The sequence below is a fragment of the Simochromis diagramma genome, unplaced genomic scaffold (assembly GCF_900408965.1).
Source record: "Simochromis diagramma unplaced genomic scaffold, fSimDia1.1 OVJJ01000596.1, whole genome shotgun sequence".
NCBI classification, from domain to species: Eukaryota; Metazoa; Chordata; class Actinopteri; order Cichliformes; family Cichlidae; genus Simochromis; species Simochromis diagramma.
In genome coordinates this window covers 12,794,083-12,817,921 of record NW_024387245.1, presented here as the reverse complement: position 1 = coordinate 12,817,921, position 23,839 = coordinate 12,794,083, and the positions used below count along the sequence as shown (strand labels likewise).

Genomic DNA, 23,839 nt, shown 5'->3' with positions numbered 1-23,839 from the left:
TTTTTAAAGATATAAATACAAAGTCCTGTTAAGACTTATCTACAGTACAAGTCGATGAAGCTTAACCCTTTAAAACCGGTCAGAGCGGGTATGCTCAGTTTTGCGTAACTATTTTTAAATCCCTGTAGAACCAGAACCACGTAAGCTAGCACAATAATTTTTAAAAGTCATTTTTGAGTTCATAGTTTTCTGAATAGTTTCTGGGATGCTTAGAACTTAAATTGCACTGCTGGAAATAGTTTATTTTGATGCACATGGTGTTTATTTGCATTGTAATATTTATTTTCACTTCTCCAGCAGTATATAAAAATTGGTGCAGCTCAAAAATAAAACTATGAAGACACTCAAAATAAATTTCCTGTTATTAGAAACTATTTTGTGCAACTTTTTTGTATTTACAATTTTGAGGGATAAACCTCTTAAAACCCAAAAAAGTATTATCAATTTTTTTGTAGTTTATTGCACTTTGTTGTAATATATGTAGTTATTATAGACTTAATGCATACATATTATTAAAATCTGGGCTATAACGGTTATATTGATGTATAGCAACTTGAAATTCTCCCAAAAATGGCACTACTGCATGTAAAAATATAAAGATAACTCTGGCGGACTTGGTTCTATAGTAGGTCTTAAAGGGTTAAATGACTTTTGCACTTTTTAAATAATCCTGTTAAATCTTAAGGAGTTTTGAGGGCTTCTTCAGTAGATCTTACAGCTGTATAGACAGAGCTAATCCTGCTGAATTCTCTATTTAAGAGCACACATTGACCTGAGTTTGGCACACTACTAAGGCACCTGTTGGATGTGTCCTGAACAGAAGCACCACTAAGATAACCTCTCAGAGCTGAAAAGCTCAATTTGTTTTAATTTGGAGAGACAGGCGCCTAATCAAGCTTAAATTTTAATGGTGGTCATCTGTGCTGATTAAATGAGTAAAATCGTTACATGTTGAGGCCAGCCTTAATAGGTATGTGCAACAGCTAGTATTATCCCTGATGTCTTAATACAAACTGATAGATGCTTGGTTAGTTGGTTATTCAACTTATCTTTTCATTAGCATACGTCATGCAGTTACAAAACTTTAAAACATGTCTTTTTGCAGGAGATTTACTCTTTTTGTTTAAAAAAAAAAAAGATTAATTCAAGAATGTATTTTTGACCTCATTATTATTTTTGCTTACTAGTCACTGGACTCCAAAATTGTAAACCCCTCCTAGATGCAATCTTTGTTACGTTAAGATGAACGATGGGCTGTGGGATTGTAACACCAGAGATAAAGCCTGACCAGAACCGCCTGGATCTGACCAAGATCCATTTCAATGCTAAATTCTCAAACAAACACAAAATGGAAAGATAACTCATTACAGTACCAATGCAGAGGAAATGTGTCCTTTTATATTGGGTGTAGTCCATTAATGTCCATAATTGATCATAAAGGTGAGACACTAAATGCTGCCTAATTGGAAGTCAAACACCCAGTGCCTCGCTTAATGTAATTGATGGGAAAACTTGTTCGCAAGATTAATGTTAGTCCTGGAAGACTTGCCTTTTTTCTGTTTAATTTATGTGTCTGTGTGTGTATTAGACCAGACCTGTGTTCATTTTGCATGCTTGAATCTTTAACGTCTATACCTCACAGTAGCAAAAGTCTTTATCGTGGCCTGTTGACCTGGCCTTTAGTGGTCAGGTCTGCATGCAACTAGGACTGGGCGATATGACCCAAAATTCATATCTCGATATTCTTTTGCTGGATGGCGATATATGATATATATCTTGATTTATTTATTTATTTTTTTAAAGCCCTAAAGTAAGAACAAAAAGTGAGTTCTTAGTCAAAGCTGTGTCCCAGATCTCACACAGGCACTTTTATTAATATACAGCGTACATGAAAAAATTACTCAGAAATAATTTATCAGCATTTATTAAATAATAATTCTCCATAAATAAAATAAAACAATGTTGTTTTTGTGCATAACAAAAAGCTCACAATTGTGCAGTAAAAATGTAAACTAAAAGGCGCTGAGCATAATAACAAAGACGGACAGATTTCGCAGCTGCTCTGTTCCCAAGTTCTACTATGTGACTGACAGCCTGGAGTTTGAAATCCTCTTTGTAACTATGCCTCTTAACTGGTGCCATTTGTGGTCCTTATAAACACACAATGCGGTAATATTACGTTGAAGGCCGGGCCGGGCAGCCCCCCGTGCGTGGGGCTGCATGGTGTCAATGTGTTAGCCCGGTTGGCTCGTTAACGTGTTGACGCCGTCCAGCCGCATTAATGCAGTTATGGCGTTAACGTCATTTTAATGAGATTACCATTTTAGTACTGGTAGCATTAATCTCCAAATGTTTTCTTTTTACCGACCAGCTCCTCTTTGATAGCTGCCATGTCCATCTTGTCGTTGCCTGCAGGTGAAGCGATGGGGGAGGGGGAGTTGTGTTCAGTGAAGGAGAGAGGCGAGGCAGAGTAACGTTGCGTAGAGACAAAAGTGGACGAAAGACAGGCAAACTTGCGGTTCCTCAAGTATAATTCTAACTTAACACATACTATAGCGTTACGATATTGTCACATCTCATATCTCGTCTAAAAATATATCAATATATTTAAAAAGTCGATATATCGCCCAGTCCTACATGCAACTGCTTTGATTAAGAATGGTATTGGAATTGTTATTGAAAACCTAGTCTGTCAGCGAACAAGGACGTCTTATGGCACTTCGGGCTACCGTCCAGGCCTCAACAGTCCGGGATTGTATTTTGTTTTTAAATGTTCCATTCATCTATCTCACCCATGTTCTACAGGCTTCTGTGCACAGAATTCAGACGAACCAGTTCGATGCTAGAATATGAATTAGGTCTGTGGGAGATTAAACTAGCTGTCTGTCTGCTTGCTGTGTTGACAGTGGAGCAGTGACCTCATTGGTGTGTTGTAAAACAAAGTCAGCTTTCCCTTATCACTTTATGAATGCTCGAAACCAAACTGACCATGTTGTTTTAACCCGCACCTAGAGTCAAATATACCAGCCCCCATTGTAATGCTGTATGATGAAGTGCTGTCCTAGTGTCCCGTTTCCACAGTGAACTGTATGTTAGTGTTCCTGACTCAGAGACCCAGTAGAAGTTTCTGTACCACTGAATAAATGAAAGCGACAACGGTCTTGCTTTTTTTTCACTTTTGCAGAGTAAGAACTAGAGCAGGGGATATGATCCAAAATATTTATCACGATATACATTTGAAAATTTGTGATAACGATATAACTGATGATATAATTGACACTAGACAAAATACTTTACAACTCCACAACTTTATTAGTGCAAAAAATCAATGTATCAATGTATTTTCACTTAAACAAGCAGCTGTTTTTTGTGTATTAAAGTTATATAAAAATATATCAGTGCAAATGCAAATTCCTTGCTGACTGTTTAACCAAAAGGCATTTCCAGTGGAAATTGGCCGACATATCCTCAGCATAACCATGTATAATATCCACAAAACTTAAAAAGAGGTTATAGACACACAATACAGTAATATTATGTTGAAGCACAGTACGTATCACTCTGTGAGGCTCCTGCCTACAATAGCCGTAATGCTCTGCCAATCCATCAAGCGGTGCTAAAACATTTGACAGATTTTCGAGTGCCGTGTACCGCATAAAATCGTTTCGAGGTCAGTAAACACAACTAGAATTCATACATAAGGCACACGGGATTATAAGGGGCACTGTTGATTTTCAGAAAAATCAAAGGATTGATTTTAAAAACACCAAAAGACACGGTAATAATGACGGCCTGCTAGCATGTTCTACCAAAATAGTGCTTTGTTGTGTATCTGACGGACAAAAGCTAAACCAGTGCCACACCACTGAAGTTGCAGCATTTTTACAAACCAATTCTGGTTCATCCGTTTCATTCAACGATCCGCTTTCGCCCTTCTCGTTCTCCTTCGCCGCCATGTTTTTTCCACCATGTGCATATGAAAACAAAGGCACTGCGCATGCACGTTTTACCCATATTCTATCACGATATTTCATTTTCTTATCGTTGCCCAACATTATACCGGAACACCAAAGTGCAGCTTGTGCCAATGGAAGTGATGTCACTTCTGGCGTCCGGTGCAACTCGCAAGGATGAGAACTGAGTATAAAGGGCCCATTATGCTAAATGTTCTATCAGTGTTTGGAGGAAAAATAATTATACAACTCAACTGCATGCCAGCAGAAAATAAATCTTTGTAATTGCACAGCCAAACTAAAAATGCATCCCCTTTATATCATGATAGTGTGTGTGTATGTGATAAGCTTTACATTCGGGTCAGTTCAGGCCTGTAAAATAAAGTCAGCATGGGCCAAAAACAGCAGTTCCTCTGCCACTAGAACCTTGTTCCAAAAGCAAGTCAGCTCTCATAGACTCCCATCTTAAAATGTCCATCTTTCCAGCAGGATCAATTTTACATCCCCCAGTTTTAATAGCTTACCTGTTTGAATTGTACAAAATCTAAATTCTGTTGGAGGTGTGGCAGCATAGTCTGACAGGTGGCTGCCGAGACGTGGGTGTAGCCGGTAGATATTTCCTGGGCTGGACCTCAGCCAATTAATGTTGATGAACTGGATCTCGGTTCGTGTACATGGTGTTGGAGTATTTCATCTGTGTTGACACAGTGTGTATTACGGTATATGTACCAATAACCAATTCAAGGAAACTGTTACTTATACCATTCAACCTATGGAGTTGCTCTCAAACTTATCTTCTACTGGCTTTAATTAAAAAAACAAAAACAAACAAAAAAATATCCAAGGATTGTTTGATTTAATTAAAGCTGAGAGGCATTATGGTGCACACTACAGAGATAAAACATCCAAGATTGCATTTGTTCATTGTTGCTCTTGAAGTATAGCTCACGAAATTGGCTTCAAAAATGCAGATTTTCAGTTAGTTATGATTGCTATATATTATAATATAACTTTCACATTTTGCTGGTGCTGACAACACAAACGGAAATATAATGTGTATAATACAGGATGTTGCAAAGGAAATCATTTTGCATCCATTCAGTGTTGTTTCATAATAACCAAAGAGGATGTAGCTGCTGGCATCAGGTGTCATAGTGTGAGAAACATTTGAAACACTACGAAGTGATACTAATATTATATTACTTTTAAATGTCGTACATATAGTCATACATATAGTTTCTGACACTGTGTGTTTGTATGTTTTCTCTTTTTTAAACACCTTATTTCTTTCTCTGTACATTTTTATTTCATTTACTCTTTAGTAAACATTAAATTCAACAGCACTTTTAAATACACTCTGCATTCCTCATCCATGACCAGAGTTTGACAGGAGACACACGGGTAGGATTTGGGTCAAATTTGCACCTCGTACTAAGGCAGGCAAATTACAATACCAGCCTAGTTTTTGACTGCATAATAAGGTTGCATGTCAAGGATGTGCCGCATATTGATATGGGACGAAGATCAGTCAAAATAAAAGCCTGGGTAAACATTTGTTTGAAAACAGCTGCCACTGTTTAATGTGCAAACATCCAGATTAGATGCAGAACTCTAATCATGACTGATTAACAAACTGAAATGGGTAGATGGATATCTGAAGTTTTAAAACCATGCTCACCCTTTATCAAAATAAGTGCAATGCATCTGTCATTGTGCATAACTATGATTCCTGCTGCTTTCAGGCTGAGTTGTGTGGATCATATTTTTAATAGTGACTGAGCAGAGGGCTATTGCGTTGTTGTGCTCGATCTGTTCCTCGGCTATTTAATAAAACTGAAAAACATAAGTGCTATAGCACATGGGGATTCCACTCCAGAGGCATTATTTCAGCAAGATCTGCAGATGATCATAGGTGGCAATCCCAGACTATAGAACATTTTCTATACAATCTTTTATGTTACAGAGTATTCTAGGAACCAAATGTATGATTTATATTTTCTATCTGGAGTGTTGGCTTATGCATTTCAGTCCGATCAGGAATTGTTATACACACAGTGAAATTTCAGATGTTCAGATGTTGATGGATCTAATATAGGTGCAAAGCTAGTATTTAGTGCAAGCTCAGCTTTTATAAAACCTCAATGTGCCAGTCATTTGCTTTTAAACTACACCAATAAACATAACACCTAAAACCTGAACTTAACATTAGTACAGTTCTTTCTTTTCTTTTCTTTTTTTTAATTCACACCCTCTTCTTTAGTATACAGTTTCCAGTGTGCCTTCAACTCTGTCCCATTTGCCTCATTGATTTTCATAATCAATAGCTTGCTTTTCCTCAGTTCTCATTTTAACATGCAGCAAAATTAGCAATTCAGATTCTGCTGTCGAATTGGTTTCATTCGCTGCTTTGGTGTGTGTGCATTATGAGGTCCGGTCATCTCAGGGGAACATATGCTCATGGTTGTGCGGCTCAACAGTATTGTGCAGCTTCAGTGGGATGTAGGGTGGTCATAATTAATTTATTCAGATTCTTTTCCAGTTCTGTTGCATGTTTGGTTATGTAGTGATAAACGGGGATTTTTTTTTGTTCGTTTTATTCTTATTCTTTAACAGGCCACTGATGGTTAACTGAACTCTGCTGACCCAGTTCCCTTTGTATGCACAATGCACAATGCTGTACCTTTGTATGGAATGGACATGCTGCCCAGTTAGTTTACACTTGCTGGTACAGTCTGCAGACTTCATTATTTTATTTCCAAGCATTAAACTTGCTCCACTCAGTTTATCATTTTTGTGGTTGCTGTTGGTGCCGCGCTACTTTGCTGGGACAAATGTGTCTCATGGTGATAAAATTGCCACAGCCAATTTTTCCATTGTCAGGTATAGAGTCTGAAAGGAGTCACACAAATTGCCATTTTCAGCTAGAGTCTGTTTTTGCTGTGTTTAGAGTATGATGATTTAAAAAAATAATGCTCCATGGAAAGAACAGCACAGCCATAATTTATTCGGACATCACCAATGGTTTGTATGTCTCTATGGGTGAATTGATTACAGAGTAGAATCCAGCAGGAAAACCACCTTTATTCTCAGAGAGAGGCTTATTTACACAATTCACCACAGTCTAGCAAATCTAAGGGCTGAACTTTCTTCCCCTGTAATATACCAGCTCTGAAGCTCATATTTCCTCTTCCATAATTGAACTTTGAGTAAATTTGACAGTAATCACATGCATCCTGACTCACTAAATAATCCTTGTCAACTCAACATGTTTTGTTTCATAACTTTATTTGTTTTGCTGGTGTGATAGTTTTTTAGTTTGTTTTTTTTTTTTCCCTTCTTTTTGGTAATTCTTGTATTTTAGTGAATATTTTCTTCTCCTTTAGCTAAAAAAGGAGAGGCTAGGAAGCCTCACAAAAGCTAAAATCACTTTTAAACAATTTCTCTTTTGGTACGAGTTGTCAGATCACATCAAATGAGAATTCAACTTGTTCAACAAGCAAAAGTATATTAAAAAAACTGAAGAGTGGGCAAATCCCGAGTTAAACTTTTCTAAACTTCAAGGCAAGCAAAGCTGGCACTAATGAAAGTACGGGATAGCGTTGATTGACATAAGAGTGAGTGGTGCATTTAGAGCAGGGGTTGGCAACCGTGTGGCACGCGAAGGGTTAACTGATGGCACGACCATAGCTGGATTGGCCATAGGGCATACCGGGCATTTGTGCGATGGGCCGATTGTGATTTTTCATTTTTACGGGCCGATGGTTCTTTTTTTGTTTGTTTGTTTGTTTGTTTATTGTAAACGATATAAACAATGTAAGGTGGTGGATTGGCCAGATGATGGCCGATGTGTAAAATTAAGTTCGTTGTTTGGTGGTGGCTATGGCGGAGCTCACAGAGGCCAGCGGGTGGATGAGGGAAAGGGGAGGCAGGAGGAGGGAGAGACCTGAGGCAGCCGCCGGTCCGAGTGTCAGGTGAACTGAACTTTAGGTAGAAAGTTATGACCTGCAGTCTATCTGGGTCAGGTATAAACCAAGTTTAGGTGTAGTTTATTTTCATTGTGCTGACTTTTTACAGTCAGTTACAATGACTCGTACTGTGTACTAGCTAGCATGATGAAGTTTTTATACAGCTGGGTGGGTGCTATGATGTTACTGATAGTGAACTTTATTTTATTCATAAGGTTTGTTAGCAGAGTTGCCAACCGTCCCGTAAAAAACGGGATCGGCTCGTATTCAGAGAAAATATTACGCGTTTCGTATTGAGCTGAAAAGGAACACAGTTTGTCCCGGACTTCAGCTAGAATGGAAAAAGACACAAAGCTTGAGTTTTTCTGTCTTTACGCTATCAGCTGCATCTTCTTCTCTCATTCGCTCCCCTCCCTCTCCTGTTGCTACTTCAATCATGAAACTGATCAATGATCAGCTGATCGGTTTTTCTCTCTTGTTTGTTTATCGGTCACTTTGCGCCAGCAAGAGGAAACCAGCGGATGACGCGCTAAACAACAGCAGCACATTTAAGCTTGATAAGCTGTTGTTAGAATTTATTTACCGTATTTCCCAGACTACAGAGTGCACCTGAATATTAGCCGCACAAGCTAAAATTAGGGGAAAATCCTGTTTTGTACATACATTAGCCGCACCTGACTAAAAGCCGCAGGTGTTTCAATGTTGACTTATCATATGTGAATGATAAGAGAAGATAAGAGAATCATAAGAGAATATGCACAAAGCGAATTGTCAGGAAAGAGATGGCTGTTTGGAGACATCACTTTTATTAATATTTTGAAAAACAAGTTATGGGTACATATTTGCATAACTTTTTAGGTATATGTACAAGTACCGGTAATTACAAGTACGAAACATGTACTGTGCTTCATAAATGAGTAACAAATGTAGTACATAACAATAACCTACAACACACCAGAAAAATAGATTCGGACTACCTTTTAGGCTCAGGTGCAGTGACACGGCTTTAACAAGTAGAAAAGTCAGTCATTCACCACCATCTTTCTCTTCTTCCTGCGCACTAAAACCACCAAAGTCCTCTTCTCCAGTGTCGGATACGAACAGGCTCAGGATGGCTTCGTCATCCACTCTCAGCTTCTTTCCTTCGTTGTCACTTTCAAAACCAAACAAATCCTCGTTGTCAGAGTCGAACACCCTCAGAAGGGCCGTGGCGGTGTCCTCCTCTCCATCATGCAGCAGTCCAGCCCTTCGAAATCCGTTGGTGATCGTGGATGTTTTCACACTTTTCCACGCTGTCAGATTCCACCGGTGGAGTTGAGCATAACTTGCTTTTCGCAAGTTTATCGCCTCTCATCATCCACGCCTCCAGCTGAACGTGTAGCGCTACTTTGAAGTTTGTTTTTCGCGCTACTTCGTACGGCACTATGTTGCCTGGTGGATGGACATGTGACCAACATACCACTCTTGAACCCCGATCCTTCCGCCAGGCAACGTAGTGCCGTACAACAGGGGAACAAACAAAACAAATCCGCTTACGATATGACAAAAATCATGGACAATCCATAGAAAAGCCGCACCTGACTAAAAGCTGCAGGGTTCAAAGCTTGTGCAAAAAGTAGCGGCTTATAGCCCGACAATTACGGTAATATTCATTTCTAGTATCAGCTGATGTTTGGCCAGGTAGGGCATTAACAGGGAAAGGGGGGCACAAAGAAATACTTTTCTTTCTTATTCTCATTTAAAATGTCTAGCTTTAAGTAAATAATTATCTGAATCTTACAACCAAAGTTTTCATCTCATGTAAAATGTATAGAGAATCATACATATACCAACAGGACTGTACATCACTGTCACAACAGCGTTTGTTTTCATTCAAAGGCTTTATGGCTTTTCCTAGAATACCTGGGCGACCAGTCTCTAGTCAAAATGCCCGGGCCGATTTTTAATTTTTTTTATTTTTTTTGTCCCAGTCCAGCCCTGGACACGACACGCAGTGAATTAATCTGAGAAGGTGCATTAAAAAATAAATGGCCGGGCCAGCGGTGCACATCGCAAATTAGCTCACATAGACACATTAGTTGTGCCGCTTCTTAATGATGGTATTTTAGCTGACAACTCCAACTACCAGATTCAACTTGTAGTTGGTAAAGATAACTTAGCCTACCGGTGAGAGGGACATTGCTAGCTGGCAGCTTTTCAAGCGATGTTGAAATTTTCACATTCCGACACTTCACATGCGCTCGGCGCAGCAACAGCACTGTGGAAATACATGGATGCATCCGTAGACTCAAGACAGAATTCACAATGTGTTTTCAGGACTTTCAGGTGTTTGGACCAATGTTTTCTTTTCTGATCAAACCAGAAAGGCTTAATGAGCAGCTGGATTTGTCTCGCATTAACTGGCTGAACTCAGAGGACATCGAAATGCAGCTGACCGAACTGAAAAGCTCGACTCTGTCGGGGTCAAAGTTTGCAGAACTACGAACGCAGCTGGTATCCATAGCTGTGCGTGTTCATGGAGTTTGCATTTTCACCTGCTGGACATCACTACCTGACAAGTTTAACTGTCTTCAGAACATTGCAGAGGCATTATTGACAATATTTGGTTCTACATATCTGTGTGAGCAGATTTCCTCAGGTAGCCGTCTGAATGCTGGACACTCGGAGACCTGTGTCTCTGAGTGGGAGCCCAGACATCACATTAACATGTGTATCCCTGTATCAATAAACATGCCATATTTGCCCAGTTCATTTTTCTTATCATTGTTGTGAGGAGACCATAAATAGCATTTGCATTTTCTGTTGTACATTTGCTGTTATGGAGTTCTTGTTATGGATAAAAAGTGTCTTTCTTTTGTTTCAAAATAGCTGATAACTATTCGCTGATAGTTGCCAACATCTGCGAACAAATATAATTCTATAAAGTTGTTCTATATTATTATTATTATTATAATAATAATAATAATAATAATAATGGATTGGATTTTTATAGCGCTTTTCAAGGCACCCAAAGCGCTTTACAATACCACTATTCATTCACTCTCACATTCATACATATAGTGTGTAACTGTTAATAGTGTGTAACTGTTAATATAGAGCGTTATTAAATGTATTTATGTGTATATATATATATATATATATATATATATATATATATATATATATATATATATAAAAAACAAAATAAAAAATGTTAACTCTTTACCCCTTCAAAGCCTTAGAGGAACAGTTTCAGTAATGTTTCAGGGCTGTTAGTGAAGGTGGTCTCTGCTTATGCAGCTACCCTTGGAAAAAATGGTCATCGAACCACATCTTTATTATTTATATGGATTCTAGCAGAAGCATTTCACCACAAAGGTTTGATTTGTTTTTACAGCAAAAGCAGTACCTAAACTCTTTAAAAAAAAAAAAAAAAGTTTTTCACTCGAGTTAACTCCTCCACATTGTTGTCTCCTGCTGCAGGAGAGAAACTGCATCATCCTGACTTTTGTTGTTAACCTTTGTGGTTAAAAAAAAAAGAGAGACTTTGGTGTTTTGTTTTCTTTTTGCTCATACTTTGAAGCATGTGACACTTATTTTCAGTCTCCTTTTCCTGGCTGCTGCATGTCTTAGCACTTATTAAAAAGACATTTAAACTGATGAAATATCAAGTCTAATAATGCCAAGTGTTAGAGGCCACACCACTGTATTTTTAGTTAAACAAATCCCATCAGCATCACAGTTGTGAGACTGCTCTCCAGAACAGCAGCCACTTTGCTATAGCAGTGAAACTCATCGCATATTCCTCATATTCTTAGCAGTTCTGTTTGTGAGATGTCATTGAGGTTGCTGGCATTGGTCTTTTTAATACTTTTTTATATGCTGTTCACTATTGAATGTAGTGAATGGAGCCCAGAGTTTTGCCCTGACAGCTGTGACCGGAGAGTACAGAACATAAACACACACAAGCATCAAGTATAATCGCTTGACAACAGCATCTGAGTGTTAGGAATTTGAAAACTTAAGCTGTGGTAAAATAAATATCGACAGCAGCACAGTTAATTATCAGATTAATATGTTACTGCTCTTCAACAGTACATAGCAGTAATCTTGTGTTAATAATGAGACAGTTGTGCTTTTGTTGTTGTTAAATGTACATGCGTAGTCATTTGTGCCGTAAGTAATGTTTGTATGTCTCTCTTTCTTCTATAGGGCGTACTCCCTAGTTGACTCCAGTCAGGTGTCCACCTTCCTCATTTCCATTCTGCTCATTGTCTATGGCAGCTTCAGGTGAGTGTTAATAGGAAAAGGGGTTTTTAGTGTTTCTATTACAGTAGATGAGCAGTAAAATGTAGGTTTTTTTTTTTTTTAAATAAATTTTTTTGTTTGTGTTCAAGTCAGTAAAAATGCTCAAGTTCTAGTTTAATTGTTTGGATTAGCAAACAGCAAAATTACGACATCTCTCTAATTTATATTTTGTGATTAATCTGTATCTGTATGGATATATTATCTTCTCCCATCCCAGTAATAACAGGTGTAATCTATCATTAAAACTAGACATAATTTAATTAATGATCAAAATGATGATAACATTTTCACAGTGTTTTACCAGTCAGCCCACAAAACAGTCCCTATGAATTTTCACGTAGTCTAAATTTGTCTCCATACTGGGTACCTGAGGGGCTTTACTGTTGACCGCGGCAGTCTTTATGTGACCAAAGCAATCAAAGGTTTTCAGTTAGCACTGTATAACCCTTTGTGACCAAATTTACCTAGTGACAACAAGCAACCTCCAGCAACTACTCACAACCACACAGGGAATATTAATGTTTCCCTAGAGAGCAGTGGTTGCCTGGGGGTGGGGGAATGGGCTCCTGTTAGACTTGTAACCAAGACAATACCAAGACCAGAGGGTATCAAGACAAAGTTGAAACGAGACCGAGACAAAAAAGTCTTTAAACTGCAGCCAGATGCTGCTTCGTTTATGGGTGTCAGGCATATTTATGTGTTTTTGCGATGCACTTGCACAGCCCTCCTCACCGCTGTCTACTGTCTCACTCACTCACTGAGAGGACAGACACACGCTCCATTTGACTGTCGCGTCTCTCACCCTCTCTGTTTTCCACATAATGATATTATCCTATATCCTCGCATGTGATTGGCCACAATATGGAGGGATTGGACCATAGCTGAGCCACTGTGTGAGAGCTGAGCAGTGAAAGGAAATAAAGTGAGGAGCCGGCTCTCGCTCAATGGGAGTCGACTCTTCTGATTCACTACAAAGCACTCTCTATGCACGGCTCTTAGAGCTGATGCTTTTGCGCATGACACATTATCGAACGTTGCGTTGTGTGTCATGGATACTGTTGACTCCAAATCTCCCAACCACTATGTTGATCTGAGACAGCAAGACCGAGAGAGCGAGACCAAGACAAGACCGAGGGATCCGAGACCAAGACCAAAGTCCGTCGAGACCAAGACAAGACCAAGACCACGTAAAAGTGGTCTCGAGACATCCTACTCTAGCTCCTGTGTGCCTGGTGCCTTATTCACACTTCTAATTATATGATAGAAATCAATAAGTCACACTATAATCTGTGAACAATAAACAGTTTAACTCTAATAACTGCACATTTGCAAAGCTACACACATGCTGGGTAATATTTGCTAGCTAGATAATCTGACATTATTAACATCCGACATGGAGTCCATCATTGCATTACACAAAGAGACCAGGAATGTGTCAAAAACATACAGCACTCGTCTACTGTCTGACTTTGTTCAATTTAAAAAAAGAAAAAAAAATTGTGCTGAACTTTCACTGTGGTTGTGTCTCAGGCAGCTTCTTTACACAAAGTATCAGGAAACCAGCTAAGGCACAGAAACATGTTACTTGAGGCAATCGAGTGTTCTTCCTGATAACAGGATAGTTTGTGCCACAGTTTTAGAATAAGTTTGTTTTAAAGTCTTAGTTCACAGCTCTGCTATGGAAATGCTAGCCTGATTTTTAACTTTTAAGGACTTTTTCCTTAAAATAGGGCATCACAGCTAACCAAAAACAACAGAGAACGCCTCTTATGGGAGTCTCTCTCTTTTTATGACCTTAAAATGTTTTATACACTTTGTGGTACTGAAAGAAGGTTGAAACACTAAACATTCATATAGCTGTGATTATACCATGAAACTGCCACTGAGCCATCACTCCAGCAAGGACACCAGCTTGCAAAGCATCAGACAAAATTTAGTTGGTTAATTATTATTAACTTATTGCACTCTGCTCATTCTAGTCTGAGGCGGCTGCTGTTGGGAGGCATTCCATTTAATTTTGCACAGTATAAATCTCTGGCAGCGATGACAAAAATAAATCAAAATGTAATAAAATTCCAACTTGGCTAAGGTGAAATCTTAATTAGAAACAAAAAGTGATACAATTCTTTTTACGATAAAAAATGTCAGTTAAATATATGATATAGGAGACACACACAGTGATATTTGAGAAGTGAAACAAAGTTTATTGGATTTACAGAAGCAACCAATGATTTATACAGGAAAATAATGACTATTAACAAGGTTGCCCAAACTTTTGCATCCCACTGTAAGTGATAAGTGGCCTCAAACTATTTTTGCAGGATCTCCGAGGCAAGATGCGTTTTTGTGTAGGAAGTGTTTGAAATGCGACTTGGTGGGAACTGATGTTCCCAAACTTTGGAATTTCCCACATTTTCATGTGTGTTTGAAAAGATGGTTTACATTAGCAAGTTTGACTTACTCATGCATCTCAGATCAGCTTGTTGCAGCTGTTGACGAGACTATCTAAAGAACCTCAGCCAAACCACAAACACAAGTGGCACCTTTAAGTAACTGATATCAGGGTTTTTTATTTTTGGTTACTGTGTTGTTGGTCTTTAAAACTTTCGTTTTGTCTTTGAATCAAATCTGGTTTGAACTGTAGGATCCCAGCCTCTCTAGTGTGACAGTAATCTTGTACTTTATTAACATGAAAAGTGCCATAGATGTTAAAGAATGCAAAAAAGATGGTTAGAGAAGGCAACGAGTTTTCAAAGATATCCAGTGAGCATTTTTCTATCTGTGTAACAATAAATGGTATAAAGTCTGCTTATAATTGTTTAGATAAACATGCATCCATACGTAATTTCCACTGCTTCTCCACATTTTCAGTTTGCACCCTCTTCTGGTAGTATGGCTTATAGTACCAGAATGGAAAATTGGTATCACAGTATGACTTAAAAAAGCTACTGTAGATAAGCATAATTAATTCAAAACATGCATCAAGTTTAAATTTGCTAATGTTTAAGGATTACATTTTTTTTGAACTCAAGGTTTCCAGTCACGGGATTTGTGAGTCAGGCATTCTGACTCAAAGAAAAGATGTGCTTTTTCAGGCACAAGCTTTACACTCTTCTGCCCACACTCTTTATTAGCAAGTCATCAGACTGGACCTGTGTATGCAGACTTGGCCTACACAATATGAAGAAACTCAGTATTGATTATCTGTTTGACATGTGACAAAGAAATATTAAAATATGCATTTTTGGCAGTACAGTTCTCTTGTCTTTTTGCTTTAATAGATACACTGCTTATGTAGAAACCAAATATTTAAAAAAAAAAAACCTATTCCTAGTAAATGAAGAAATAAAATTAAAAGCTTGCATGCTAAATGTGAGGGTCTTTTGCAACGTGCTTATCATGCAAAAGACCCTGAAATTGAGCTGCTAGAGCATCCACAATGAGATCTGATTTGCAGAGATTGCGTTTTCACCTCCCTTCACCTCATACTAGTGTACATGCTTTGAGGAGCTAATTGTGGAAGCCAGAATCACACATAGGTTTTCTTTCCCTTCCTTGTGCAGGTCATTAAACATGGATTGTGAGAACCAGGACAAGGATAAGGATGGAAACCCTTCAACAACGGGGTCATTCAATAACAACAATACAAACAACAGTAAGTATTACAGGGCAAAGTTGAACTGTGCATGCTAAATGTTTTCTTGGATTTTCAGGTAATAACTAATGAATGATTAAATTCTCTGCTCGTACTGTTGTTTTTAAAGTCACATATAATATCCATTCCTGTTTTGTGCATTTTAATCCATCTTACATTAATGTTTGAATTCCTTTTCAGGCATTCAGACTATAGACTCCACACAGGCCCTGTTTCTGCCCATAGGAGCCTCAGTGTCTCTGCTAGTCATGTTCTTCTTCTTCGACTCTGTACAGGTGGTCTTCACCATCTGCACTGCAGGTAACTACCAGTCTTGAACATACCACAAAAAATAAGCTGTGGAGTTATTATGAAGCTTTTATGTTAGTGTTGTGTAATTACGCACTGGGGAAACATCTTTACTGCATTGATTATTATAACTGAAGGCATTAGCTACCCCATTAAACTGACAGGAACCACTGGAACAAGCAGCAGAGGTGAACTGGGCTTTGGATTTAACTGCTGTGTTTTGTTCCTCTCCTCAGTTCTTGCAACAATTGCATTTGCATTCCTTTTGTTGCCAATGTGCCAGTATCTGACCAGACCCTGCTCCCCACAGAACAAGTAAGAAAATCATGTTTCATAGTCTTTCTGGCTCCTGCTCAACTGCTCCGTGGTGTTTTGTGTTTCTTCCACAAAGTATTCAAAAAGGTCTTTTACTACTGCTTATCAAATGTCCTTGTCCTCTCAGCTGTTCTTGGTGTGATGGAAATGCTTTGCATTAATTTCACAGAGCAGAACGGAAACTAGATGCAAAGCTCAATACCAGTGGGAAATTTATTTTGAATGTTTGGAGGTAGTAAAAATTCAATAAATTCTCTTGCATTGCCTTGCTCCATATAATTTCCATTTAAAAGTTCAGCATAGCCTCTAGATTAAGACATCTAGAATAATCAACTCTTCTATTCCACCGGGGAGTTCACACAGAGTCACCAGGAGAGCCCATCTGCTCAATAAACTGACACGGAAAAAACTGCTTTAAATAAAAACGACTTTGTTTAAACATTCAAATCCCCATATCTAGTTTTCAGTAAATCTTTGTCTGCTTCTCTCACCCAAAAACAATTCCATACCTACCCAGAATCCCTTTAGACTTAATAAAGTATGGTCATGATGGCAACGGCTTTCCACATGCCAGTTGACAAAAATTCCTGACATCACCCTCCCATCAAAGCATCAGCTTGAATGCCCCAGAGCAAGCCTGAACCACTGAGGCTCCACCCTACAACCCACACAATGTAATGGTTTCTCTGCCAGCGCCACACCCCAGGGAAAACTCCTAGCTGAAAGATGGACACCTGCATGCTATTTACCAAAATAACTACTGTTAACTTGATCTGTAAAGCCAGTTTACAGGCTTACCTTCCACTCTCACTCATCCAAACATCAGTTGTCTCAAACATAAGTTCTTTGTACAGTAGTCGATATGCAGCAGATCCTCAGTTAAGAAATATATCCACCTGTAAAAGTTTTTGTGCACTGCATTTTACCCCAAAGTGCTCTGTGAGATTTAAGTGGATCACTTCTGTGTCTTTTTGTCTCATTGCAGGATTTCGTTTGGTTGCTGTGGGCGCTTCACTCTGGCTGAGCTCCTGTCTTTCTCACTCTCTGTTATGCTGGTGCTCATCTGGGTGCTGACTGGACACTGGCTTCTCATGGACGGTACGTTGCTCTGCCTTAACTTTTGTATGAATGTTGCTTCAGTTCATACTACAAACAGAATGAGAATCCACAGATAAGAGCCGCAGCAATGAAATTTAAACACAAAGTAGTCAGGTTTCAGAAATGTAACTGCAATGTGTGATTTGGTGTTGTTTTAACATGCCCTGCTACACAGCTTGCTAAAAGTAAGCATTTTAACATCTTCAGCTTGTAATGATTCATAGTTTTAAAAGAAGTACTTCTCCTAATGGTGGAAAAGTACATGCCAAATATTAGTCATTGGTTCTATATTTTACCCACATGACTAACCCATGAACTGGCATTCCAGTTCGCTGGACTTTGAAAAAGGTAATGACAGACTCCCAGCTCAATATAAAGGTATATGTTGGTATTCATCTTCAGTTATGCAGCCCTGAGAAAATCAATTTCAAGTAGGAAAATAATTTGAACAGCTTTATCGTGTTGATGTTTTCATTCATTTCTTTTGAAAATGTGAAATTATGTGTTGTCCTCTCCTTTCAGCTTTAGCCATGGGCTTGTGTGTCGCCATGATAGCGTTTGTGCGACTTCCCAGTCTGAAGGTGTCTTGCCTGCTGCTGTCAGGACTGCTCATTTATGATGTTTTCTGGGTAAGAGATGCTCCCAACCCAAATTAAACCTGCAACACATACAAGCAGCTTCCATGAGACGCAGCAAACAGACTGCGATATATGAAGCACACATTCAAAGAGAAAATTTCTGTTTATAAACAAAAAACAAACAAACATGATGATTCACGATTATGAAAGGCTTTGTATTTATTCCTCAAACCTGCAGGCCGGTGTCTGTCATTGCTGATTGAGGCACTTTACATTGAACAGTATTGAGTTTGGGGGAGAACTTGATCGCATTGACTGCTGTGCAGAAATTAAATAAATCATGAAAAATTAAAAATTCATTTGGCAGAAAGCAAAACTGATCGAATTAACATGTTAAATGAATCATGAAGGTGATCTTGCTACAGAGGGTGCTAGTCCAGGAAACACTAGGTCACTAATTCACTAAGACATTTAAGCATCTAAGTCTCGTTAGCATTTTATGGCAGACTTTTGGTATGTCTCTCTTCTTTGTTTAATATCCTCTAATTTTACAATGCTACACATCTTTCAACAGCCCCATGTCTGGTCAGTTAAACAGTTCTTCCATTTTGTAGGTAGTGTGTTGAGTACTGCCTAGAGCTGTTCAAAACAGAGGAAAAAAATATATTTTAAGACACAAAAAATAGTTGTGTATCTGTGTTTACATGCACAAAAGGTTTACGTTTTGTGTCTATAAATAACAGAGCGATGTTTAGCTGTCTCTGCAGTAAGTTCATCTCGTGGAGGGTCTTCAGCTCCACTGTCTTAGACCGCTCGTTCTGCTCAGCAACCTAGATGAGCTACAGCATCACAGCAGCAGCCCTTTACCTGCTGTGGGTTCAAGTTGTCCTCCAGCTCACAGCAGATCTCCAGAGCAGAACAACAACTTTAATAATGAGAGAGACGGTTTTAAAAGTGTGCCGTCATAACGCCACCCGTTCATTTCTGAAGTCCTGATTGTGAAGCCTCAAGTTGAGCATTTCTGCTCTCTCGCTTCCTTAATTGTAAAAAAACCCCCACAAAAGTGACAAGGACAAGTCTGACTGTGAAGCCACATGCTCATTTTCTATTGACTTGTGATTCATACCACAGAAATTCCTCTATTTTGAAACATGCCACGACGAAGATTTACATAACAGGCTTAATTTTTTTAATTATTTATTTTCGTGTTCAAAATTACCCGAAATGATTGACTAAGCCCTTCAGCTCAAGGAAGGTGTATACAGGCATAAAGTCAGAAAGCAGTTTTTTCCCTTAGACCTCTATAGGACCAGAAGTCTTTTTGAAATTATAGCCATCACTATCTAGTCGCCTTCAGATAGATTCCAGGATTAAGACACTTCCCACGTCTGCACTGGCTTCATTTTTCTGACCCGGTAGCTGCATCCATATTTTATATTAGACAGTTGTCTATCAAAGACATCTGCAGTTGTGGCTTCAGCAATGAGAAAAAGAGTCAAGACATATATACATAAAAATATATATATATGTGTATGAAACTGGCAGTGATTTCTAAACAGACGATGCAGCACTTATTAAAATCTCTTGAATTAAAACGTATTAAACTACGCCTCTGGTATGCAAAGACAGAACTTACAAACAAGTGTCTTATGATCGAAATACTTACGGACGTAGTTGTATACTTGGGTGACATTCGGTGTATATATAAGAAGAGAACCTGGCCAGTTTATTGGAGGACCACTATTAAAAATGTTTCAATCTGTCAGTATATGGATTTAAATGAAAAGGAAGGGACAGAAAAAACAACCTTCAACCATGTTATGAAATCTGTTTGTTTCGTCTACCTGGAAGAAAAATATCGGTCAATATCTGAGATTGGGGCAGCACAGTGGCACGGTGATTAGCACTGTTGCTTCGCAGCAAGAAGGTCATGAGTTCGATTCAACCACCTGTTCGAAGCCTCTCTGTGTGGAGTTTGCATGTTCTCCCCGTGTTTGCATGGGTTCTCTCCAGATACTCCGGCTTCCTCCCACAGTCTAAAGGTGAGGCTATTTAGGCAAACTGGTGAATCTAAATTGCCCATGTAAGTGTGACTGGTTGTCTGTCTCTATGTGTTAGCCCTGCAAAGAGCTGGTGACCTGTACCCCGCCTCTCGCCCTGTAGTAGCTGGGATAGGCTCCAGCCCCCAGTTCATGTTCAGGAAGAATTCAAAATTAACTTGATGACAGCCCTATGATTTTTTTATTTTCTCTCTTTGTTGATTTTATTTTGTAAAGCACTAAGGAATGGGTTAAATGTGGATGTCTGCTGTCCACTGATGAAGCCATTTGCTTTTCCCAGAACAACCAGCATTTTGAAAAGTGTTTAAAAATGGTCAATTGTATTTTGCGCTAAGTACAGACATTTTTACACCAGTATTGAGTGTTACCCTAATTTAAAGCCAAGTCAGTTGCCTTTGAATTTGACAAATCCCATAAGCACCAGAATCGGAAAGCAGTACAGCAGCAGCTTTGCAAACAAACATGCCGCTTTCCTTCAGATTTATAGAAATTTAAAATTCACATGGGTAAAAGGGTAAGGAAAGCTGAGTGCCATATACATTTCATTTATGGCATTCAGTAGAATTTCCATTAAATACATCAAAGTGAGCACACACTCTTGAAGAGTCTGCCCTGTCAGCTATGACTGAAGAGCACATAATGCAAACACACAGTAGTCAGACATAATCTCCTGAGACCGGTAGCTTTGTCTTTATTAAAGAGCTGTTATGAGTTGCTCTGTCAGAGTGAATTAAAAGTGCATAAATACTGATGGTGCCTCTTATCAAAACTTGGGCATTGACAAATTTATAAGCCGTCCCTGCTGTGGAATTTCTGTATTACTTAATATCAAACTGGCTGCAGCCACCTTCTTTTAAGTGGGATTTTCTTGCTTTTCATGACATAAACATTGTGTTTTGAGTTTTATGAGAAAAGTAGCAACAGTCACTTTGGGTTGTGGTGAAGCCTGATAAGTGTTAACGGCCGGCTCTCTTTCTTTCCAGGTGTTTTTCTCAGCATACATCTTCAATAGTAATGTGATGGTCAAAGTAGCCACTCAGCCTGCTGAAAATCCCATAGATGTTCTGTCCAGGAAGCTCCATTTGGGGCCGGGGATGGGCCGTGACGTACCCCGCCTCTCCTTGCCCGGCAAACTCGTCTTTCCCAGGTAATGCTGCTCTCAATCATAAAGCAGTGCAGTGTGTGCTTGGTACACATTCGTTCGGGATCACCGAGTCCTTTGCTTGTGATCAGCCTCTGCGTGTGCATGATGTGTGACCTTTATTCAGTCACTGATGCTCACTTCATCACTCCGCTCAGCTTTTTGACATTTAAGTTTGCTAAATGTTACCGACCCTTGAAAAGACATCTTTCAGGTCCCACGAGGTGAATCCTAAAGTATTGTTATCTCGCGGCTGTTGGTGTCACCAACAAATTTACAACACCTTCAGGAAACAAAGGACAAACATTTTAACTACCTCTTAAGATCTGCCTCAAGATTAATGCTAAAGGGTACATCCTAATAGCTGAAACTGTCAGTGAATTAGTATACTAGTTTGTGGGGTTTCTTTTGTTTGTTTGTTTTTGTCCCTTTGTCACAATGAGTATGTATTCTTTGTGTTGGATGACAACATGAACTTAGACACCGTCAGACAAAACATGTGCTTGTGCTTCAGAAAGGTTTGATGTGTTATGTTTTCCTCATACTCTGCTTTGGAGTTATATTGATTAAGTGAGAAAACAGCTGTTAATGTTTTATTTCCTGCCATAGAATGAGTTGCAAACATGACCTTGCTGATTCTCTATACCTCCATTAAAGGATTGAATTGCATGAATCGAGTCCCTGGATCAATATTAGTTTGATGTTTTCCCTTTTCCTTTTTATTTTTTATTTATTTATTTATTTTCAGAATTGCATATTTTTCGGGATATGATGTGAAATGTTTTGCCCCGTCTTGCAATGGTAAACAGTCCTTACAAATGGAAACTTGGAAACCGAATCTAAACCCAGATTTGGACCAACGCCAGAGGTTAATCCTCTCCAGCTATAATTTTGTTGCATGATCCTGCTAGCAAACTAAACCAATCACATATTCTATCTTACTCTGCATAACTTTCTTTACTGAGGTAAAATCAAGTGAAGCTCAAGCCTCAGACTGCATTAAGTGCTCCATTTTGGACAGTTTTTTGACTCTTGTATTATGTCAGAGAGGAGATATACTTAATATGGTCCATGGTCTCCAGCGCAGCAGGTCAGAAGAAACTAGGCTTAAAGGGAGAGGAGCCACAAGTGCCTTCCAGGTGTAGGTTGAATTATAAGTTAAATAAAGATTATTATTATTATTATAAATAATAGCTAGTAATAAGCAGTTCTAGGTCCCCTTTAAAAATTAGTGTGTTAGTAGCACTAACAGAGCTGCAGTTAACATAATACAGCTGAAGCTGACACCTAAAGCTGTCAGTTCCTTTTCTGTTTCAGTGATCGTAGTAACCACAGTGCGGCTACCATGGTGACTGACTTTTGGCCGATTTCAGTCTGATATTTGCTCAGGACCTTGTGTTGGCTTTAGCCGAGTAGTGATGAAATGGAAATAAAAGACACAGGAATTGATTTGCCATCATTTCTTCTTTTTTGCTCTTTGCTTCTGCGCAGTTCCACAGGAAGTCACTTCTCGATGCTGGGAATAGGAGACATCGTGATGCCAGGGCTGCTGTTATGCTTTGTCCTGCGTTATGATAACTACAAGAAGCAAGCGACCGGGGAAGTCCCAGGGCCCGGTAACATGTCTGGACGCATGCAGCGCGTTTCCTATTTCCACTGCACTCTCATCGGATACTTTGTAGGTAAGCAATCAATGAAAGGATGGATAAGGTCAAGGTTATATTGTCTCAGTGTTAGGCAGTGGTGAATTTTTTTTTTTTTTTTTTTTTTTTTTTTTTTTTTAAGCTGTGACCTTTCAAAATGTTTTGTCTTAAGTATTTGTGACATTTCTGACATGTTGTTGATGTTTCCTCAGGACTGCTGACTGCCACCGTGGCCTCCAGGATCCATCGTGCTGCACAGCCCGCTCTGCTCTACCTGGTGCCCTTCACCCTGCTGCCTCTGCTCACCATGGCCTACCTGAAGGTATAATAACAGCCATGGACTATGGCAAAAATCTAGCTGTTGCAGTTCTGATTTAGAAATAACAGAAGAAAGAAAGACTACATCTGGGGGGAAAAAAATAAGCTCTCTGCTTTGTGCTGCTTTTAGAGAAGTGTGAATCTAATTGTTAAGTGAAACTATAAACTGCACTCAATTTCTATAAATGGTAACATTTTCTTCGAAAGTGCTAAAGGCTTGCCCATGTTGCGCATAAGTGTTTAATAAACTGGTTACTGGGACTTTAAACTAGGGAAAATCAGAAGACAGTGATAAAATGCCAGCATGCTTTTTCAACGCACATTCATCTGACTTCAACAAGAAACTCATACTTGTGTATTTAAAGGTTCAGTCAGAGTTTATTTAATAGAAAAAACTTGTCATACTCATAAATATACACTGATTAGTGTGTGTGTGTGTGTGTGTGTGTGTGTGTGTGTGTGTGTGTGTGTGTATGCCTTCCAACAAACTAATGCATATTCTTAAACTTAAAATTAGTCCATTTAAAAAAAAAAAACA

At 38.9% G+C, this 23,839-nt stretch overlaps 1 protein-coding gene across 1 annotated transcript in view; it reads left to right on the top strand.

Moving 5' to 3' along the window:
- The window catches only part of sppl3 (signal peptide peptidase 3), a 40,133-nt gene that overhangs the window by 12,668 nt on the left and 3,626 nt on the right, over nt 1–23,839 (top strand). Inside the window, exons 2-10 of the mRNA XM_040000842.1 lie at nt 12,110–12,187; nt 15,769–15,860; nt 16,041–16,160; nt 16,385–16,463; nt 17,449–17,561; nt 18,084–18,190; nt 21,183–21,346; nt 22,832–23,022; nt 23,196–23,305. Of these exons, the coding sequence (XP_039856776.1) occupies nt 12,110–12,187; nt 15,769–15,860; nt 16,041–16,160; nt 16,385–16,463; nt 17,449–17,561; nt 18,084–18,190; nt 21,183–21,346; nt 22,832–23,022; nt 23,196–23,305 (1,054 nt within the window). The remainder of the gene's footprint in view (nt 1–12,109; nt 12,188–15,768; nt 15,861–16,040; nt 16,161–16,384; nt 16,464–17,448; nt 17,562–18,083; nt 18,191–21,182; nt 21,347–22,831; nt 23,023–23,195; nt 23,306–23,839) is intronic.